Source organism: Pleurodeles waltl, chromosome 3_2, assembly GCF_031143425.1.
Source record: "Pleurodeles waltl isolate 20211129_DDA chromosome 3_2, aPleWal1.hap1.20221129, whole genome shotgun sequence".
NCBI classification, from domain to species: Eukaryota; Metazoa; Chordata; class Amphibia; order Caudata; family Salamandridae; genus Pleurodeles; species Pleurodeles waltl.
Window position 1 is genome coordinate 20,981,908 of NC_090441.1, and position 22,171 is coordinate 21,004,078.

Sequence of the window (22,171 nt, forward strand, 5' to 3'; positions counted from 1 at the left end):
GTAGATATGCGATTTGATTGCCTGTATGCCTCATAATCTAACCATTACAGTTGCATAGCAATAAAGGTCGAGGACAGCCTTCATTTCCTCCCTGAGATTTCTGCTTGGAATTGTGCATTTTTGGCTAGAATAGTTACAAAAATAATGAGAACGCCTTGCTGCTCTTCAAACTTGCTCTTGCTGGAAAGGGCAGTGTTAATCAAAGGTTAGAACTCGTTTTCGTGTTGTAAATGAAAGAATCATACATTGTAAAATAAAATCAGTTTCAATAAAGGAAAGAAACTAAACACCCAGGGATTCAAATATGATTTCAGGCACATTATTGATTGTTACAGGTGTTGCAAGGGCATCAGAAAGCACAAACCAAACCCAGAACAACCACAAGAAGAGCCGAGTTAATCACTCCATACTCTCTCATATTCTAAGGGGTGCAACTCACCGGCCCTTGCAGCACCGAGCCCTTTTGAAAAGAAAGGACATGCTTGAGGGAAGGGCAGTGAGAAGGGTTACTCATTTTCCTTAATATATACAAATCAAATAGTTCCATAAATAAAATAAACATTCGAAGATGCTAACAAATTCATAAGCGATAAGTGTAATGTGACAGGAAATAATCAAGTGGTGTTAAGTCCTTTGTAGCCCTAACAAAGTGCCAGTTTGCATGGAACGGAGTCATCTTACCTTTGGTGCACACACGATTTTATTTCACAAAAATCATGATTCTGTCTTTTCTCAAACTCATGAATGACTCAGTTGTACAACCTAGACTGTAATCCACTCCTGATGGTCATACTATCATTCAATGGCAGTAGCCCTATTTCTGATACAGCTGAGGCCAGCAACGGGGTACAATCTTCAACTTGCAACTGAGTGATTCTAGAGCTATGTTTTTTCGTCATCAGATCCCACATTTCTAAATGTCGCTTTAATAAAAATAATTATCTGTTCTCATGAGTGAGCTGTTAATTGTTCTCACAAACTTGATGACATTAAGGCTTGTTCGTTGGATTAACGTGGCACTGGGCAATAGCCGAGCATCCAGATAAAATACAAAGGGTGCACTTCTATTTCTACCTGGACCTCACTCAATAACATTTACAGAAGGCTGCGGCACTGGATGATCACCCACGGATTCCTGGACTTCAGTTTACCATGCACAGTGGGTCTAAGACAAAAGGCCGATCCCTTTAAATATACATTTTATGGCAATGACCAAAGAGTTTGCTGTAATCAAGTATCATGACTGCAGAAGAAGGAAGTTTACAAATCTATTCTAGTTTGGATAACTGAAGAGCAAACTAGTCTTCTGCTGGTGTGACAGATTAGGCAATGGCACCATGAGATGACGGAATAGTAGCTAAGCAAATACACAAAGACAAATGCAAAATGAACGCCAAGTCTTTGTGAAGTGTTCTAGTCTCGAATCTTTTTCACCTGTTGAAGGTCATCGCAGCCATGGAAATGTAAATATTGGTGTACACGGTTACACAAAAGTAACATATAAAAGAATAAACCTCCACCTTGGAATTTTAAGCAGTCCATGCCACCATTACTTGTTGTGTAAGAGTACGCCACTGATGGTTTATTCCCATAAATTCACTATGAACTACGCTTGTATTTGCCAACATGCAAGTTAACAGTAAGGAGTAAAACATTTTCACAACCCACTCATGATTTTGAGGAATATTCTGTTTGGCGTATTTTGTTGCACCAAGTGAATCATTTCAGCCAAGTGCTTCATCTAAGACCACCGTATGTAAGAACAAACAATAAATATACCAAGCTACCCTTGAATACCAGCAGCCAATCAGCTAAACATTTCTCATGAAATTTTAGAGGTTTATAAATGTGTAAATAAGCTTAATACAAAACAATTCACAGAACTGAAAAATGTGATTAAAAAAAAAAAACAAGAATCATGGTATACATTTATAAGCTTTAAGGGAATGTATTTCTACACTTGTTATTTAGAGGGAGGAAGCTTAGACCATCAGGAACGGTATGGACAAACGCAGGTTCAGTGAGAGATCACATCATATACAATTCAAACAAGTTAACATGGGGGAAAAGTTACTTACCTTCTGTTAAATTTTTTCTGGTAGAGACCATCTAATCGCAGATTGCTCACCTTAGAATATTTTTCAGAGGTCACATTGGATTCAGAAAATCTTGAACAGTACCTGAATGTCTGCAGGTTTAAACCATGTAGGCACCACCTCAGAGTGCTGGCATTTTTTGTGACCATTTCGGTGCCAAAAACGTGGAGCCATTGAAAAGCCAACATTTCTGTTTTGACCAGTGTGTGCAGTCTAATGGGATCTTTTGGATGAAGTGGGCAATTCACAGAGCAGCAAGAATGGGAGGGTTGGTAGGGAATCGGAACTTAGTTAGAGCCTCTACCAGAAAAAAAAGCTACTTGTTCTTCTGATAGACACTTCTAACTGCATATTCCTCACCTTAGAATAGACACCCAAGCAAAACCTGGAGCTGGGTCTATGAACCGGCTTGGATAAAAAAACTCCTTGAGGACGGAACAGGCCAAATGCCCACCATCATGGACTTTGCTGTCCAAGCAGTAGTGCTTCATGAACGTGTGGAGGGACATTCTTAGCAGTTGTCCAGGACAGGTACCTTGTGCTCTAATGCTGTAGTGGCAGACTTGACCTTGGTAGAGGGAGCCTACATGCTCTCAGGGGGTTGCTTCTTTGCCAGAGCTTAGGAGATTTGTTTGCAGAATACTATCCATCGGAAGACGGCTTGTTTCTGCACAGACTTTTCCATCTTCCTACCAGGAAACCCAATGAAGAGCTGGTCATCCACCGGATTGTCTTTGGTGTGATTAATATAGAAGATACCTCTCTTAGGGTCCAAGCAATTGAGTCTCTCCTCCTCCTTGGAAGTGGGATGTGGGGCATAGAAAGCAGGCACAGTGATGCTCTGGCCTATATGATAAAGGTGACAACCTTCAAGAGGAAAGCAGTACATGTCCGAAGTACCAATTTTTCCCGGAAGAAGTTGGAGTAGGGAGGGTGAACAGAGCCTGAAGCTCACTGACCCTCTGGCTGATCGAATGGTCACCAGGGAAACCATGTTCATGGTCAAGAGCTGCAAAGAGCAGCTATGCAGAGGCTCAAAGGGAGAACACATGAGGCAAGTAAGAATGAAATTATAGTCCCACTGGGGCATCACAAAGGATGTAGGTGGGTATAAATATTGTATATCTTTCAATATTTACTCACAAGTCCACTGTTGCCCTGCACATCACAGTGGCAAAAGATGCTTGTGATCCTCCAAAGCCTGGCCGGGAGGGGAAAGCATGCCAGAGAATGGGTAAGTGTCCAAGCCACTGGCGACACCCAGCTCCTCATACCAGTTTTTCTTTTCATGGTCCTCATCCAGAGGGCCATACATTTTCTCTTTGTCTGCCCCCTTCAGGGAGATAGTGCCTGCCAACAGGTGGAAATTCCAGGGGATGACCGGGCCTGGAGGGTGCCAGCACTGGAGCCGGGGTGTGTGAAGGCACGCATGGTGACATCAGTCCAGATCTTGGAGCAGATCCAAAGGGCCTAGCTGGCATCGAGGATGAACCTGACAAGGGTAACCCAGCAGGGGTACCTTTCACCTACAGGGGGCCCAAAGGAACCCAGAGGGAGTCAGTGGCCCAAAGATGGCATGCATGCTGTAAGTTGGGATGCAACACTCCAGCAAACCCTGAGTAGTGCAGAGAAGGCACTGACACTGGCTTTGCAGGTAGAGAGGGTGAAGCCGAAGAACGCTTCAACTTCTTTTTCTTGTGCTACTTCATTTTGCTAGACTCTGACAAGCAGGTTTTGGGGTGGGAAGACGATGGTCTGTGGGAACGGCCCCAAGATCTTCCAGGACAACATGACTGGGAACGGCGCAGAGCCTTCTTTTGACGTGCCGCAGGAGCTTCATCGCCAGGTCACAAATCACCTTTGGGTGCATGGACTTGCAATTGGCACAGGCCTTAGGATCGTGTCCCATCCCCAGGCATCAGAGACAGACCAAGTGGGGAATTGAACACAGACATTTGCCTCAAGGTCTGAAACCGGAAGGCTTTGCAGTGGACATATCCTTAGCATGCTGGGAGTGAAAGAAGCTAAAAAATGTAAAAAAACAACAACAAAAAAAAACCTTAAAAGTTTGGTCAAAAAATGACCAGGGTAGTTCTCTCTGGACATGAAAGAAAGAAGCGGATGTCAGCATGCCTATATGAGCATTGCAGCACTATTTTCGATGCAAGCCAAACACCACCACCTACCAGTGCATAGAAGTTTTCTGGATCCAATGTGACACCCTGGGAATATTCTAAGGTGAGGAATCTGCGGGTAGAAGTCTATATTGAAGTGGTTCTTAACCTGGGATCAGGGCCTAATCACCAGGTCCGCGACAGCTTAGAAAATTAAACAACACAACTTAACAAAGTGTATGTAAATAAAGAAACAAATTGTAAAACTGAGGGCTAAAAATTAGGTTAGCATCCACAGATATGCCATAGGAGTAGTGCAAGTGCATCAAATATACAATGGGTGGCCTCAAATGAATTTAGAAAGTGTCAACCTTCCCATTAAAATTTGCATTTTTTTTTTATAGTTGTAAGTAGATAAACTATTTCTTCATTTGTGAATGAATGTTTCTGTATTTGTGTATTGTTTGTGGCTCAAATCATAAAAAATGCTTAGGCAGGGGTCCCTGGATTCCAATAATTCAGTGGGAGTCCACGGGCTCTAGTAGTGATTACGTGGGGGTCCACAGAAGTCGAAAGGTTAGAACCACTGCTCCATCAGACCTGTAACCTTCTGTATGTATTCTATAACTATATTTCCCTCCAACTGTATGACCGAGATCTTTTCAAAAAGGTCTATATGTGGTACCGTGCATGCTTACATTGCCACCGTACAGGAGAAACATAAAGCAACAAATTAATATAATTTCTTAGATGCAGGGCTTTTTACCCCGACACAAAAATGACGAATCAAACAGTTCAGAGAAAGTGTGTTGCTGCATGTCAGGAGGATCTATGGGGATTTACTTCTGGATTGAACTGTTTCTACTGGAATATCATTAAGCCTCACCCACCCTTGGTAGAGGTAGGGTTAAGTCAGATGTGGCAGACAAGAGGAAGAAAAGTGAGATCTGAAAACAAACAAGGACGTTTCATAAGGCTGGAGGAATTATTTAAGGTATTCTGAATATTTCTTAAAAGCAGGCTTATTTCTACTACAGTGCGTTAGTCCACTATTTAGAGAATGAAAAATTGTAGACTTCCAGTTGAGTGGCACATTGTTCTCCAACTATTGTGGCCCAATCCCTGAAAGAAGGGAGGGATATGGATGGGGAGGACTGACTCCGAACCAGTCAAACAGAGAGCATGGTCTGGCTGTAAAAAACACTTGTCGCATCAGATATATAAGTACTTATAAAAAATATGGGCTTCTGTTATGAAACACTATAAAAACTAGGAATTTTCATATTTTTGAGGGGTACAAACATCAGCTTCTTCCTATTCAAATCTCAGAAAATGTTCTGATCAGATGTATAACTAGAGAAGCGTAATCTTTTCTAGCCAAGCTTCTCATGATCCTTGTGCCTCTTCTGATGGGAGTAAAGGGAGGGAACAACCCCCACTCAATATGTCCAAAGCCTATAAAGATACAGGTTATGTTGAAATATTGGCTGATAGACATAGGACAAGATGAGGTAATACACATTATGATGCCGCTATAAACTTAAAGACAGACGACTGAGTTCCCCTGACTCCATTAAAATCATACTTGATGGTGAAAGCACATAGGGGGACACGCAAACCATAGGTCGAAACTTCAGCTTACGGGTATTAGTACTGATCATCTCAATAGGATGCAGTTGCCGTGTTCTGCTAAAAATGGGCACAACACTAAATCATATTGTACACAGGAGACTTGAAATAGAGTTAAATTAAGAAATGTGTTATCGAGAGTTAAAACCGACAGGCTTCTGGCTGAAGGACATACGACTAGTGGAGGTAGGGACATGACAAATACTTGTAGAAAACTAATGAGACACAGGAGAGGCTGCTGTCAAAGGGAACAGAGAAGAGCTTTTCAGAGGGCATCCACCATCTATGATCCACACCCCAAACTTCAAAAATTACAATACTCACGGACTGAATTTCTGACTTTGGAGTGGATAGTTGGGAATAGTGTAAACTGCCCAGTCCTCGAAAAAAGCGTTTGTGAAAATAACTAAACCACATGTATTAGCTTACCTTCATCACATTTGAGCATAGAAGTAAGGTTATGCGGTTTATAAACAGTTTTGGTCAGTAGAAATGAATGGTGCGGTCATTTAGGAGTAGCCCTGAAAACCCCACTGTTAAATTGTATTCGCAATCATCATGATATGGTCTTGACATCCCATTCAACTGGGGAAGCAATGACTGGAATAAAAGAGCTTACGATTCGAAAGATGAGAAATCAGCCACTAGACCATACCTCCTAACACCAAGCACTGCTGTGCGCACAGTGCAACGCAGCTTGAACAACAAGCGGAAGGATAGAATGGATTTGTAATGAATGCTTAGAAAAACATGAGCGGTGCTATGCTGTAGTTCGAGTTTGGCTGCACATAAAAGTAGGTCAGAACCTTGGTTTGTCAATACTCGGTCCACTGGTCTCAGACACAAAGTGACGACTGCAATGAAGGCGAGCTTGAATTGTACATGAGATGTAGCATTGCTACCTCCGTGCGAAATTTCATGAGAAATCAGAAATCTGTATTCTACTATAACACCGTGTATTTGGCTGCTTCTACATAGTTACTGTGAATTCATTTTTCTCTGGTTCTCTGTGGGGAAAAAACATGAAAAAAGACAGAAATCACGAAGTGGTTTTCACAAAGAATGTGACGAGTACCAGCCGGCCCGTGCATTCTGAGGGTACAGTGAGCAGCCACCACCTTAGAGACCCCTTACCTGATCCCCTGGCAGCTGCCACAGCTGCTGCGGCTACCGGTCCATATGCTGCGGCTGCTGGAAAACCTAACCATGAAGAAAAGATAAAAAAGGGTAAAAGGAAATTGCAGAAACATCAGTAATACCGAAAGAATAAAACACCCATGGCCTGGCTTCAGAAACTGTTGAGCTAAACCTCCCTGAAAGGTTGACGATCGTGCTGTCTGCACGGCCCTCCCCGTTCAAGGCGACATCATCCACTGGATAAGCAAAGGTATGATGTATGCCTTACTGTAAACCGTTGTTTACTATTTGAGGCCTTTCATGCAAGGGTTTTACAACGTCTTGTAATTAAGTTTTTAAAGAAAGGTAAAGCTATGATACTAGTAAGAGGATGCTGAATTGTAATTTTAGACGATAAAGCTATACTGAGGCATTCTTGATTTGGTCAATAAAGTAACCTCCTACTCGCTGGGGATGGAGACTATTAAATTGACAACTAATACATTTTATACCAGGAATATATACAAACCTCGCTAGAAAATGTTCTGTTATTTTTAAGTTACCAAATGTACAAAATTAACATGCCTCAACATTGCCAGCAGATAGTCAGCAATTATATTTTGATGGTCAATTTAATGAAGTTGTAAGACTATTATATATATATATATATATATATATTTGAATAACATAGTGACGTCTTATCAGTCAAGTGATTAAGCGACTATTAGATGGAACAGCAACCTGTTAAATGTGTGCATCGCGTTTACTAACTATACAGGTATTTATTCCCATGCGTACTCAAAGACTTCATAGTTCAAAAAAAATAAAAAAATAGGCTGCAAATAGCCAGAGCTTGAACATTTATTCTGAATTTTGTGTGGCAGCACTGTGTACAGTGATGGAAAGCACACAAGAATGAATGAAGTGATTAAAGGTGCCAAATGAGGGCATAAGGGTGAGGCTTGGTCATCAAGAACATAGGGGTCATTCTATAAAGTGCTTTGTACAATATACTGTGCCCTCAACCTAATCCCTGATGCATAGGTAGGCAGTGGAACTAGGCTACACAAGACTTGAGAACTGTTCCCAGTGACAGTACTGGGTTGAGGATTTTGAAGACTCACTCTAATCACTGGAGGCGACTGCAAACCACCTTGAAAATCCCAATTGGACACTACAGCAACTGTCCAGCCTAGTCAAGCTAAGTCTAAACGATGAGATGCAAGTCAGCACTCAATTTTCATTCCATTTCATTTGTTGAGTCACAGCAGACCGTCTAACGTTCTGGTGTCTGTGGTTGCGAAGAATGAGAGCAGATGACCATTGGTCCAATATTGCAACATGTCTGCTTGTTTTACACTCTGGATTGATTATGGAGTCCCTGGAAGTGAAGAACTTATCATGTGTACAAAACTAAAAGCTGTTTAGAGAACACCGATATAACTACAATTGACAAATTCTAGCACAAAGGATATCTGCTACGTAATTATGCCGTTTAGCTTTCTCGGTGGGGGGGGGGGGGGGGGCAATTTGGCCCTAATTCCTAATTTTCTGGTCAAAAGTCGATTTGTCATCAAGTAGATGCCGACGTTTTTTGCCGCTAAGTATAACATGTCCCCAATGTTTCCAACTAGTTGTCCCATGTTTAGGTGGCTTCGTGCAGCAAACGAGGAAATCTGCTTCTTTCCATTTACTTTTAGAAGCTTGTTGAATACCCAGTTTCATATACATGTCTTCTTGCACGTCCAACAAGCAACAAGACATGAATTAGTGGAATTTTCGGTGTTTCGGATTATGTTGTAATTCTAGCTAAGGGGCTGCTAAACACAATAAGGGGTGTCCTACCCCAGTCCAGGACAAGCCCTCCAAATTGTTGTTAACTGAACTATAAATGGGACAGCTGTATTTGCTTTCAAGAACGGGATTTTCTGCCTAAATGGAGTGGTACTCCTATACAAAACAGGTGGTGCCAAGCAAATAACTGGTAAGTCAAGTGTACACCATCATGCACACTATGACAAAGCAGTGTGCATAATCATCAAACATAATGCATACAACATAACCACATGTCAGACTCACTTTTCCACAGCACCAAAGACCAAAAAACTGTCATTGTGTCACTTTTAATACACTACAGTCTACCTTGAGATCAACAACATCTTAAAATCTCAAACGGTTCTACCATACATGCACCCTGCAGATCATTCCTCGTGAACCATAGCTACCAGAGTACCCGAGGCCTACCTACAGGCAATTTGTGTGGCTCACACACATTACTTGCTGCTAAAGGCATTCATACTACCTACACCATTACCTGCCCCCAATCCTTTATGAGAAAAGCACATACCACAAAAGACCGTGTTTTCACCACAAAAGCTTAAACGAACACGCAAGCACTGTTGGTCTTTGCACATGACATGCATGTTAAAACCCAAATACATACACATATCACACGTGCAACCCTTATAAAAAAAACAACAACAAAAACAGCAGAGCATTCAAGGACAAAAGTACAACTTATTTAAGGCACCATTCTGTAATTCCCAAAGACCTGCAACACCACACAGCTGAGGTAACAAAGACGAATCTTATTGCAATACATAACTCAGACAGCCACGGTATCAAAAGCCCATACAAACGGAAGACATACACATCAAAAACACAACACATTATACACAAAGTGAAAACAATGGAACTAATTAGAAAGTAGTGCTAAGAGGGCTGTTCATTAACAGACACCCAAACGTCTGTTTAACTCCTCCTATGCATGCAACCACTCTGATCCAAGAGTGACTTATTCACATTAATGCATGACAGACTGATGAGACTACTACAGCGCTACTGTCACTGACTTCGTAAAGAAACCACCACACTTTGAGCTAACAGCAGCCCAAGTTCAAACATTCAAGAGCAACATAAGGCCATCTTGTATATATCAATTTGTGAGAATATTGTGTGTGTGACGGGTAAACGGGAAATATAGGCTAGGTGTAATCACAAATGCCCATCTATGATGTCCGTGATAAGCCGGTGTGTGTGTATACAGACAGAAGCTCAAAGGTAAAAGCCTAATCAAATTTTCCCCAAAGGGTCACTCTTAAAAGTCTGCAGTAATTCACTCCCCTCTATTCCGGCGTCTCTAGCTGCGGAACTAGACCTACCTCTGATGGAGGTAGAAGTAGACTGTGCTATATCGGCTTGTCAGGCTGGGAAGACACCGGGCGGACTGCTACCCCACAGAATAATACCAGAGGTTTTGTCAACACCTCGTTCCCCATCTCGTGAGCACATATATATGGGGAGGCAATGCAGAGGGGCACATTTACCCCTGGTCTGGACTGCGCCACCATTGTGGTCATACCAAAGTATAAATTCCCCTGCGACCAGTGCTCCTTGTACCACCCCATCCCACTGATTAATGCAGATAATTAAGATATTCGTGAAGGTGCTGGCCACCCGAGAGGCCCGTACCCTGCCTTTCCTTGTTCATCCAGACCAGTGTGGTTTTATGCCGGGGAGGAGCACGCGTCACTGCTTGAGACGGGTCCAGGCGGCGCTATCCCAGACTGATGGACTTGGCGCTCCTACTAGTGGATTTCCACAAGGCCTTTGATACCCTGGCGCAGGACTTCCTGAAAGAGGTGTTGACCCGCGTGGGATTTGGCCCAGTATTTAGAGGGATGGTACACCTCTTCTATCGCGACCCTTCGGCACAGGTCAATGGCATCTTGTCTGACCCCTTCTCGATCAGAAGGGGAATGTGTCAGGGCTTCCCTCTTTCACCCCTCCTGTTCGCCCTGGCTGTTGAGCCGCTGGCTCGCCTTCTTTGGGGAGACCCGCTTATGAGAGGCTGGAGGTGGAGTGGATGCGAGGACCGCGTATCTTTATGTGCAGATGATGTGCTGGTGTTTCTGGAGAGTACTCAAGACTCTGGTCCCCGATGCCTCGAGCTCCTGACGCTATATAGCGAGTCGTCGGGCCTAAGCCCAGGGAAATCGGTACTGGTGGAGGTGATGGGACAGACAGGGGGAAACAAATGGTGTCCCTCCATTCCGGTGAGGCATAATGCCTTCAAATACCTTGGAATCCACATTTCGACCATCCCAGAGTTGGACTGGGAATTGAACTTTCGACCCCTTGCAGGGACCTCGACAGCGGATCTGGGTATGTGACAATGCCTCCCCCTGAACCCTTTGGGCAGCATTGCTCTTTTCAATATGACATCCTGTCCAATTTCCCATACTTGGTCCCGCGGGCCTGGGTCCGATCCCTTACTACCAAACTTACCTCCTTTGTATGGGTGGGAGGTGACACAGGATGGTCTTCAGCTTGGCGCAGAAGACTCCGTACGAAGGGGGGGGATTCTAATCCCGGACTTGTACATCTACTATCTTGCGGCTCAGACATTCCCATCAATGAAAGGTTTAACAGAGGTTGGGACGACCTGGCCTTTTGGCTGAAGATTGGGCAGGTGGGCTTTAAGGGTCACCTTGGATTCCTATATGAGGGGCCACATTCCTTGTACTGCCCCTCATTGTAAACAGGCGGCGGTGAAGTGCTGGAGGGAGGTGCTGCAGTTGAATGGGTGGGAAGGACACCTCACTAAGTTGACACCCCTATGGCAGGGCACCTGGTTCCAACAGGCTTTGAAGCTAGAAGATTTTAAACAATGGGACAACATTGGAATTACCTACCTAGGTGATGTGACCAACACAGAAGGGATTTTGTCCTTCCAAAAGCTAAAGAACCATTATGCACTGACCAATGCACAATTTTTCCGTTTCCTCCAGCTTGAAGACTCACTTATCTCAGACTCAGTCCCTCCCGGACTATAGCCCCCTCGAAGCTAAACTCCTGATGGGAAAACGTGCCATTACCCAGATTCACAGCTCCCTACTCACCAATACACCCGACAGACTTGGAAGGCTGTGGGACAGGTAGGTGGCCTGGGTTGGAGATTTGGACGAAGATGACTGAAGGAAGGCCTACCTAGCACCCCGGGAACTGGCTATTTCAGAGCGTTTGAGGATGGTGCAGATTAACTATTTGCACATAGCGTACCTTCTGGACAAGAAGGGGCGCATCTCTCCTGGGAGTGCCTGAAGGTACGCCCCTTCTGGGAGGGGGTAGGGAAGGAAATCTCCACTGGAGTGGGACGCTCGATCGATTTGAATGTCAGGGTGGAAATACTGGGTCTTCTGGAGGAGCTGGGGGGCATGGAGAGAACTTGCATTGGGCTGGCAGGCCTAGTGGCCGAAAGAGACATTGCGCAGCAATGAAAAAATCCCGAGATGCCGTTGGCGGTCCTGAAGTGGCGAGGAGGGCTATACTGGTGTCCTCTAGTGGAGAAGCCGATCTACGAGATGAGGGACTGCCCCCGGAAATATGAGTCGATTTGGGGGAAGTGGAGGGCACGTAGACTACGCCACTAAACACTCTACTTGCCTGGGGCAGAGCTGGTGGGTATTTGGCTCCCAACCCCACAGTATGTATGGACCCACCTATTGTACTTATGTTCTAGTGTACTCACTGCACTGTACTGTTGTCTTTTGTTCTTCAAAGTAAAAGAAAAGATAAAAAATAAATAAAATTGGATATAAAAAAAGGGTCTTCAGTAATACAACAGTATCCATTCAATGATTTTGGGAATCTCACATCTATGACTGGCTATTAAATTGTAAGGCTGGACTAACGGAAGCCAAGAGTGAGAAGTCCGCTTCTGTCTGACTACTAGCAAAGACCTATCGTGACAATAGCTCCAACTTAAAAGCGCAGTATAAAGAAAGCCATTTCTGAACGACAGACAATTTGAGATAAATGGTTACCTCTCTGAACTTACTGTGTCACTGCGCTTAGACCCATGTAACAAACATGCCAGTAGGAAAGTACAGAGAGCAGTTGTATATTACGCCCTGGCCGAATGGAGGCTAACAATTAAGTAGGCTAAAATACAAATCCTACCATGCCAGGTAACAGCTAGGGGCGAACAATGCATTCTTGCCTCAGTGACCTGAACAGAAAAAATATATATAGGCGACCTATGTAAAACATAAGGTGTAACTATATCCAGTGACGGCCCCTCCAGGGGATACAAAAGAACACTCCTTGAGTGATTTCGATTGGACAAACATAGCAACCTCGGCGACTACGTGCGTGCTTAGAAACTAGACCCACATTACACACACGAAATAAGGACAACATCTCAGGCCTCCTGCACATTTACAAAGACGCCCTGGCAGTTACCGCCTACAACAGAAGCAGAAATTGACTTAAATACTTGGACAGCTTTTAATTGCACAGAGCCAACTTCAGTTTAATTTATGCTGAAATATTTTCCAGTCCCAGTTTCCGCATCATGACTTCCCTGGATCAGTAGCAAATATTGAGCTAAATATTTGCTTGTACAGGAGACTTTCAGCTTCGCAAGTAAACAGTGGCAGCTGCAGATAATGTCAACCCTTGAAAGCTAATCTAGGTGAGCGCAAAGGGTGAAAAAACGTGTGCCAGGGCTGGCATCACTGCTAATTCCACAGATTTTTAAAAGGTGAAGGTGATGACAAATGCAAAGTTCTGACACAGCTTGCCTGAATCTTGCAGTTCTCTTCATTGCAGTCTACTTCCCTGGGAGCACTTGCATGCCAAGGTACAAAGCCGCAGCGTGACAAACATTCAGGCTTCTGCTAGTCATTAGACAACGAGCAAGGATGCTTTGTAAAAGAATCAGACAAACTACATGACAACTACAACTAATGCTACATTCCTAGCTACCAGACACACAACTACTAGGAGAAAAAAAACACACGACAACTACTCTAGAGTAGGGCTAGGCTACTGAAACACCAATTAAAAAAAGACATACTTGCATTTAAATATGGTAACAAGGCTGTTGGGGAGAAAAAGGCAGATCTTAGTTAATAGTTGTGCATCTCCTACCGCCATTTTATAGTTATAATAGAATCTCCAGATGAAGAGAAACTGACAGACAAATGGGCACAAATGAGAACTACAAATACATACATACAAAAAAGGTACACTCAAGCACTTTAAACATGGCTGGGTGAATGTTAACTAAAATTTATGTTTTCATTCGGTGTTGTAACACATTTAAAGTACCCGTTTGAGAAAGAGCAGATTTTAGCGAACGTTCCGTGCCGACTTGATTACTGTGGTTAGGCTGAACTGCGCTCAAAACATACTGTGTCTATAGTGCTAAATACATGTGAGCTTCATTGTATATTACTGGTTGCAGTGTCCGCTGCCCCTACAATTTCAACCCCCCCCAAAGGATGAGAAACAGTGACCCGCTAGGCCTTGAACCGTGCTCTGCAGCTAGGACACGGGTCATCCAGACAGGGCTAGCTGACTCACGACTGACCTCTTGCTAACCCGGTCTTTCCTACCAGTCTGCCGCATGTACAGAGCTGCAGCCGCCAAGGGGGGGAAGCAGAAACCTGAGGCTTTCACCACTGCAGAGGCGGCGGCCTCTGCCACCGTGCATCAGGAAATAGGGGGCTACAACACAAGGCTGCAACAACATCACTGAGCAATCTGAGCTTACCATTACTTCTCGGTACATGAAAAACTGCCGAACAGCCCACAATGTTTGCCAAGCTGCTCTGGAAAACGTTCATTTTCAAACTGTGGGATCCACAACTGACCTAACGAAAAAGTGTTCTTTAGGATCAAATACCAACTGATTCCTCCTCATTCCTACTGCAAGAACATCTTTCCAATTCGAACTTGTCTTACAACGGGATGGGAAGAGAAGGAGCAGTAAGTTGACCAAAACAAATATTTTGTATTCTGCAAACCAATGCAAGTGTTGAACTACTGGAAACTGTGTTACTGTCACCAAATGTAATGGTACTCCTCCAAACAACTCTGGAAGAAGGACGCCCAGGTTTTGATGAGGCAGCCTCACCCTATGCTTGTATAAGAAAAGTCAGGAGGAGACTCTAGGACCCGCCAACCTGCCCAGGCTGCCTGGGAGCGCCCTGACTGGGTGCCCCCAGCCAATTCTAACGCTGCTCTAAGCAGTGTCAGTATTGGCTGCAGGGCAGGCTGGGATCCTGTGCCTGCAGCAGCGACGGGAGAGGAGCGGCGTAGGAGCGGAGCAGATAAGTGATTTAAAAAAAAAATGTTTGATTAATTTTCTCCTGTGGACCCCCCCCCACACCGCTACCATCCTCCTGCGCCTCCCCCAAACAAAGCCGCTCCTGCTCACAGCTAGCTATCTCTGCGGATGTAAACTGCTAAAGAGAATATTTTATTTTCATGTCACCAATGCACTTAGAGAATTACTGCTGAGCTTCTGGTTTCCGTCAGGTGTTGGTTTGGTCAATAGAAAATTCACATTAACAATTGCAAGTGGAGCTCTTATTGGCAATCTTAGAAGAGGAGCAAAATATTGAATGGTTACGGAGTATTATGACTGACATTTCCAACCAAGTCCCCAAGGGTTGGTTGTGTAGTTGAAGCTTGCAAAGCCAGTTCATAAGCTTTCCCTGCACCTCATTTTGTTCTTCCAATGTGCAACTATCAAACCCACTCAACTGAAAAAACACAAAACTGCAACTCCCAGAAAGCATGCTCGAGGCTGTCTGCATGCACCTTTACATACCCATCAACATGATAGCAAACAGGTACTAATGCCCCCTATTGCACATCAAGGTGTGAGCAGATGTTGCACTTTCATGTATATGGGCATGTTCTGCAGCAACACTGGTGCATGTGTCTACCCTTGTGACCAGCATGCCCGAGTGTTTACACACACGAGTCATTTCAGAAAACATAACTATTACTTGTTTTCGAAAAGCTGGAATAAAACTGCATTGTGCATGGCTTCGGAAATTGGTCGTCAAGAGAGGGAAGTGGAGTGCTATTAATATCAGGAGCACCTAATAAGTTATCGAAACAAAGGTGGTGTCCTAAACAGAATATTTAAAAGGAATAGGATTACCATGATTACCTAAAGCAGTAAATGGCTTCAGGTGTGGTAACACCTAGAAAAACAGAAAACCAACTTTCCCTCTCACTCCAAAGATGTCACCCCTTGAGTTCTTTGAAGTGGAAGCGTTTTAAAATAGGTCTCTGGCTGACTCACAAGGTGTATTGCTGGAAAACATCTGACCAACTAAAGTGACTAAATGTTGTTGAGATAAGTCTATTAGAGTTTCACCAAACTATTCAAATCGATTGCATATCCCACGTCCTTCGCAGACTACTAAATACTTTAATTTCTCTTCCTGTGCTTCTCTTCACAGTCTTAACAATCTGCTGCTCCTGTCACTCATTCAGTTGAGATTGCTTCAATCATTAATCACTGCGAATCAGAATCATTAGAACTTCTTCAAAGACGGACTTCATCTGATTATATCAACAAACCTAATTCTGGAAAACCCATATTTTACTCTGACAATTTGGTTCCACCTAAGTTACATTGTAATTGGTCAGTAGAGGCTAGTAATTGATTATCGTGATCAGCATTCAACAACTATTTCCTTCACAACTGAATTTGCAATTAACTTCCACCTACTTAAACAGAACAGAGGAGTCACAAGCACACATGGATATCTACAATTTGTTATTATTGTATCAATCAGGCTTTCATCCTAAAAACAGCACACAGATGGCAACTTTTCCAGTAGAGGATGACCTCATATATGCTGCTGTCTGTGGAGACAACTCATTGCTTGTTCCTCTGGATCTCCCAGTGGTTATGGCAATGGCAGACCCTGGAGTGCTAATGTAATCTCTTAAACTGCAAGTGTGTTTAACATGCAATGGTGTTCTTCATTAACAAGTTCTGCATATGCAAGTCAGCCAACCTCTTACACCTGGGTCTGAAACAGATTGCCTTCATGCTGAAATGTTAGCCGTTTTACATCCCTGAGGGTCCATCAGACCTAGCCAAGCAGTAAGATGAGAAGCACAGTCCCAGTCATGTCATAAAAGGTAAGCCACCTTAGCCACCACACCTCTCGAAACCCTATTAGGAATCCAGAAAGTCTTAATTTGGAATAAAACCTTATCAAGAAAAGGTTTAAGGGGTAAGTGATGGCTTACTTAGCATGAAGCCATAGTAGTATAGTACCCATGGAAGGATTACAAAGAAGAGCCTGATAAGGCCAACATCACGGATAAGGAATGGTTTGGGAACATGGATGCAAGTGACCAATGGACATTAGGAGTACCCAGCTCGGATTAGCATTGGTAGTCCACAGTTTGAAATTGGCTAAGAAGTATCCAGCCAAGTTAGGAAACCACTGAGCCAACAACCACAGTTCCACTAAACCATATTTCAATCGTCTACTGAGTCATTTAAAAAATATAAAAACTGGAACAAGTTTTATCTTAATATGGTACATTTACAATTCCATGTCAGAAACAGACAGCAATTCATACTGATGAATGCAAAGGTGCGTGTTTACCAAATGGTAAACTTATTTCTGCTCTATTCATATGCGATCAAGTTTTGAAATTGTAATTTTTCTATGGAAAGAACCTGCGCCTCTGAATCCTCACTGCTTAAGAAACTCACCCCCCACAGCAAAGGCACAACCGTTTATTTTTGACAAACTTTTGAATTAATGTTGCAGGTTCAAAAATTTCAATAGGTAACTATAGGCTAACAAACCTATGATAACACACTTAGACGAATTTTAGAATTATATGAAGTAATGCTGAGTGTGCTGCCGTGATGCACGAATTGATTTGGAAAAGGATGAACAAATTATTTGTTTTATTCCAGTCTTAAGAAACACAATCCCTGGTCTGTCCTTGTGAATCTCATTTATAATAGCCTACAGAAAGCCAGATGATTAAAATGACTGAAGTGTATTTAGGCTTTCCAATTAGCAGATACTTTATAATAAATGTTTTGAAATGGACTCAAATGCTGTCCAAGAAAGCCCTCAGGCTTTTAGATCAATTTCATGCTGCCTTAATACACCACGAGAGCTCCAGCCTGCATGTGGGCACGATTGTTCAGATGCATTTTTCTCCTCTCTGCATCAATCGTTCCACTTTAACTACTGACAAATTCATAAGGGAGAAGGACACATCTGTTTACTAAGAGAATGTCACTAAAGATCCAAATTTACGGCAGCTGCCCTAGTGCAAATAAACACCTAAAACACCAACCTTTATTTCTTAGAATGGGGGTGCGGAGGACTCCATGTGCAAATGTTGCACCTCTCCATTCTCCACTGTTCGCAAATAGACTGAAGTCTAATGATTCTGACTCTGCTGGGTCTTTGCAAACAGCATGTTGAGTAAAGTAGTGATGCACAATGGTATTGTACACCCGCTTACTGCTTAAGCCCAATACATTGCCTGCTTCCACAACTCTGCAATCCAAGCCAGGTCCCGTGAGCCACAAAAGCGACAGGACGCCACTAGAAAACATGAGGCTGAAATAGTGCCTTGTGGCCCAGGCAATAGACATGCACGACAAATACTGCGGTCCAGTAAGACGCACTCAGCATCCAGCTTCGAATACTCACTCCACTTTATCACTGGGCACTTAGTCAAGCGTTGAAGGGTTAAGTGAACGTCCAAGTTGCTCAGCAGTACAAATCGGTGGGAGAGAAGGAAAAGGAACTAGCATAGGATGCAATAATATCTTGGTCCATGTAAATGTTGTGACAGAGAAGAGGGCAAAGCAAACAAAACCAACATATCACTTTATATTGTACAAGGCAAAGATAGGACTTTCTGAAATATCTGTGCTGTCTCCAATGGCTTTCAGTACCTTGCTCAATTACATACAATGTCTCCACCCACGAATCCAAATGTGCGCACTAGCCTATTCATACACAAAACTAAAAACCTCTTATCGAACTCTGAAATAAAAGTGGAATGGTAGAATCACTGGACGGTTCCATGAAACTTGAGGACCAAGGATCCCATTGTGGGCTTTGATTTTACAAACCACTATAATCCGGCACCAAACTCCAATTGTTACTATGAATGGGAGCGAACCGAGACTACAGCGGACTGAACATATGGAAGGATGCAGCCACTGATTTATAAACACCTACTATTTCCATAACTGGGTTTCCACATCCAGTGCAGTCTCAGCTATAAATGCTTTTAGTCTCCTGAAGTGAGTTGCTCTGCCTGAGAAATAAAATGTCCACAGGAGGTCTTTACGCTATCTTTTATGGACATGATTAAAGGTTATTTTCAAATGCTCAGAATCAGATATTCAAAAATATACCTTACTACAACTACCTTAGCCTCATCTCTTGACTTTCGTGGGAAATAAAAATATTGGGCAAGTGTTTTCTAAAACTCTTCACAGCACACTAGACACAACATACTACATTTAACCCAGTAACCTATGCTTTTTCAGCGAGACCATCAGCAAGCCGGGTTCAATGACAAGTTCTATATACAATAATTAAAAAATTCTAGGCGATGTACAAAGTTATTAAAGGGAGACTAACGATCTGCTAAGAACATTCGCATTAGAGTTTCCTCCAGATGGAAAATGTCAAAGGTTACACATTCTGTTGTCTTATTCCTACTTGGCTTCAAAATGTCAGAGGAGAGTTGAACTTTCTACAGAGAGTTCTACTCCCTCACACCTGGAAAATCCTTTCAGCACTTTAACCATCAATGCACACAATATTACAGAAAGGCATAGATCAAGCACAATGAGATGAAAACTGGAAATCATACTAACAGTTCCTAAAACTTCCCAGACGTGAAACCAAAACTCAGGTCTGAACTTTGACAGAATGACATTATGTATGGACCTATAGTGTCTGGGTGTTTATATTAAGTGATATCTATATAGCCTGCCATAATCACAAACGCTGCACAACACATTATGCTATCCTTTGCCATTACCGCAGTCTTTGGTTGCCTTGAAAAACCAACTGAACACAACGACTGGCACCTATGCTGGCACCTATTAGCGTATGTTCTGGAAGCACGATCTACTGCGAAAGAAAGGTGTTAGGAGAACAGTCCATTGGAAAATCAACCACTGCAGCTAGCTGACAGATCCCCATACACTGGCCCCTAGGCAGTAAACCATCTGATTATAATTATGATAAATAATGCATTATTATCAAAGCAATCTGATGAGAATTTACATTAAACGCTGCCAATGTCTACCAAGATTAAACACCAGAGAATATGGCTACATAAGCGTTCCAATATCTGACACGTGAAAACACAGGCAAGCACAGAAGTAAATATAAGCCAACTAGATTTCATTCAGTACACAATCATGCTTCGAGGGGTTAACGTGTACTGATTTACAAAATCAGGACTATGCATAATATGTAATACTATACATCCATGTACGATGACCTATATTAAGAAAATGCTAGACGCATAATCTACAAAGAATCGGCTGCAGCACTGATATATGAAGTGTGACAAATGGCTTTTCTATAGCCTTGACAAGCAAGATTCGCCGTCGTACATGGCATATGTATGGGACTGGAGTGTGAATGAGAGGACCATTCTAAATACTGATATATTTGCTAAAGTTAATACATCAATCTCCGTTAAAAACAAGTCATTTCATGTCTAGGGTTAAGCATGTACACACATCTAATGTTGCTACAAATTAAATATGCTTTTAACTGTGCAAAATAAAATCAAAGAATCAAGGGTCAAAACATAAAATTGATAGTTCAACATATGAAGTTCCATACAGATTTGTTTGATATGAACTCTAGACAGTCCCTTTTCACACTATATAAACTTGACATGGCCAACACATGTTCTCCTAAAATGTTGTCTCTTTCAATTAGCACATTCTGCACTGCAGGGTTCGACTAAGGCACTAACTGTCTCAAAAACAATGTCTCTGAAGTTGTTCTGCTTTGCTTAAGGTTTTCAGCTTGTGGTAATACACCCCGTTCAATCATGAAAGCCTGGATCTAGCTTCTAGACTACACCAAGAGTATCTAAAGGTAATCTAGCCAATGCATTGAGTCTAGTCCATGCATTCACTTCTGAATAAATGCATATGGACCAGAGATACAACGAAATCCATCAGGCAACACACCAAGCCTGGACTGGGTAAAGGCATTTATGGTGCACCCCATTTTTAGAATGTCACCACTAGGAGGTGATCCATTTAACATTTAAGGTTAGGAAAGCTGCTGTATAAGTAAGTGCATTGACAATGTAATAGTAATAATGTGAGTGAAAAATAAATTGTGTAATGTAAATTATTAAAATGTATTAGCATGCGACGAAAGTCAATGAAAGGGAGGTCATTTAAGGCATAGTGATAGAATCACATTTCCTAGAGTACCCAGCCCTGCCAAAACAAAAGTGATAATACCAAACCTCTGGACTGCTCCAGGTCACAAGGAATTTATCTAAGGGAAAAGCCAAGTTAATAAAAACCAGCTACATACATAAGTGATTTACAATCTGTGTGCCCCTGTGGAATTATCCTGTCACTGTTCACAATTAACCTTTTCTCCTGTGGTACCAAAAAGTACTAATCTGTAAGGCTTTCAAACAAAATTTGAAGCGCTGAGTGGCAGTGTAACAGAGATGGAGTAGTATTCAAGTGAATTAATCAAAGGCACATCACTCTTGGATCAGCAAGCTTGATTAGCCTGTACGCAACTCTAGAACTGCACTGTTTTAGGACAACCACAAGTCTGACCCTAGACATGACCATGACATCAAATCTGCAGTGTCAGAAATCTGGGAATCCATCCTAAGAGCAAGTAAAATGATTACAAAGTCATCCTCAAATGCCAGGACTTATCAGCAATCTTTGCAACAAGAGATCACCGCCTTGTTGTTGATCTACTAAGAGAATGATCTTTTCTATGCCTTCAGGGTGACATCATGGCTACAGTGAAAATTCCTTCAAGGTTTTCGTTCCCCAATTTCTGTCAAGAAGATTTCTTATGCTTTTCAGGGAATTATATTTGTTTGAATATTCAGTGGGTACTAAAATAACCAAATATAAGAAAGCTCAGGAACAGACATTATGCCAAAAACTAAAACGACTTTACACTGTTTTCTATTAATCTAGTGTTTCAGCTCAAAAGAAAAGATCCAAAGAGAACACTGGCACCATTGATTAAATCTGTAATACAATTATAGAATCTGCTTCACCCTGGTCTCTGTAGCACTACATAGGGCACTGAGGCCCCTGCTCAGCTTCTCCAGCTGATGAACACAACCATTTAGGGAGGCTGTACCTTATTTACTGATCCACTAGTTTGT

At 42.6% G+C, this 22,171-nt stretch overlaps 1 protein-coding gene across 19 annotated transcripts in view; it reads right to left on the reverse strand.

The window, feature by feature from the left end:
- MSI2 (musashi RNA binding protein 2) overlaps positions 1-22,171 on the reverse strand; it is a 1,016,916-nt gene that overhangs the window by 160,204 nt on the left and 834,541 nt on the right. For 7 of the 19 annotated variants that reach the window (XM_069226631.1, XM_069226625.1, XM_069226629.1 and 4 more), the window contains exons 11-12: positions 13,815-13,838; positions 6,974-7,039 (exon numbers count right to left, since the gene is read on the reverse strand). The exons of 5 other annotated variants lie outside the window; for them this stretch is intronic. In XM_069226631.1, the coding sequence (XP_069082732.1) occupies positions 6,974-7,039; positions 13,815-13,838 (90 nt within the window). The remainder of the gene's footprint in view (positions 1-6,973; positions 7,040-13,814; positions 13,839-22,171) is intronic. 7 more of the 19 variants (XM_069226626.1, XM_069226630.1, XM_069226634.1 and 4 more) reach the window with 1 other exon arrangement.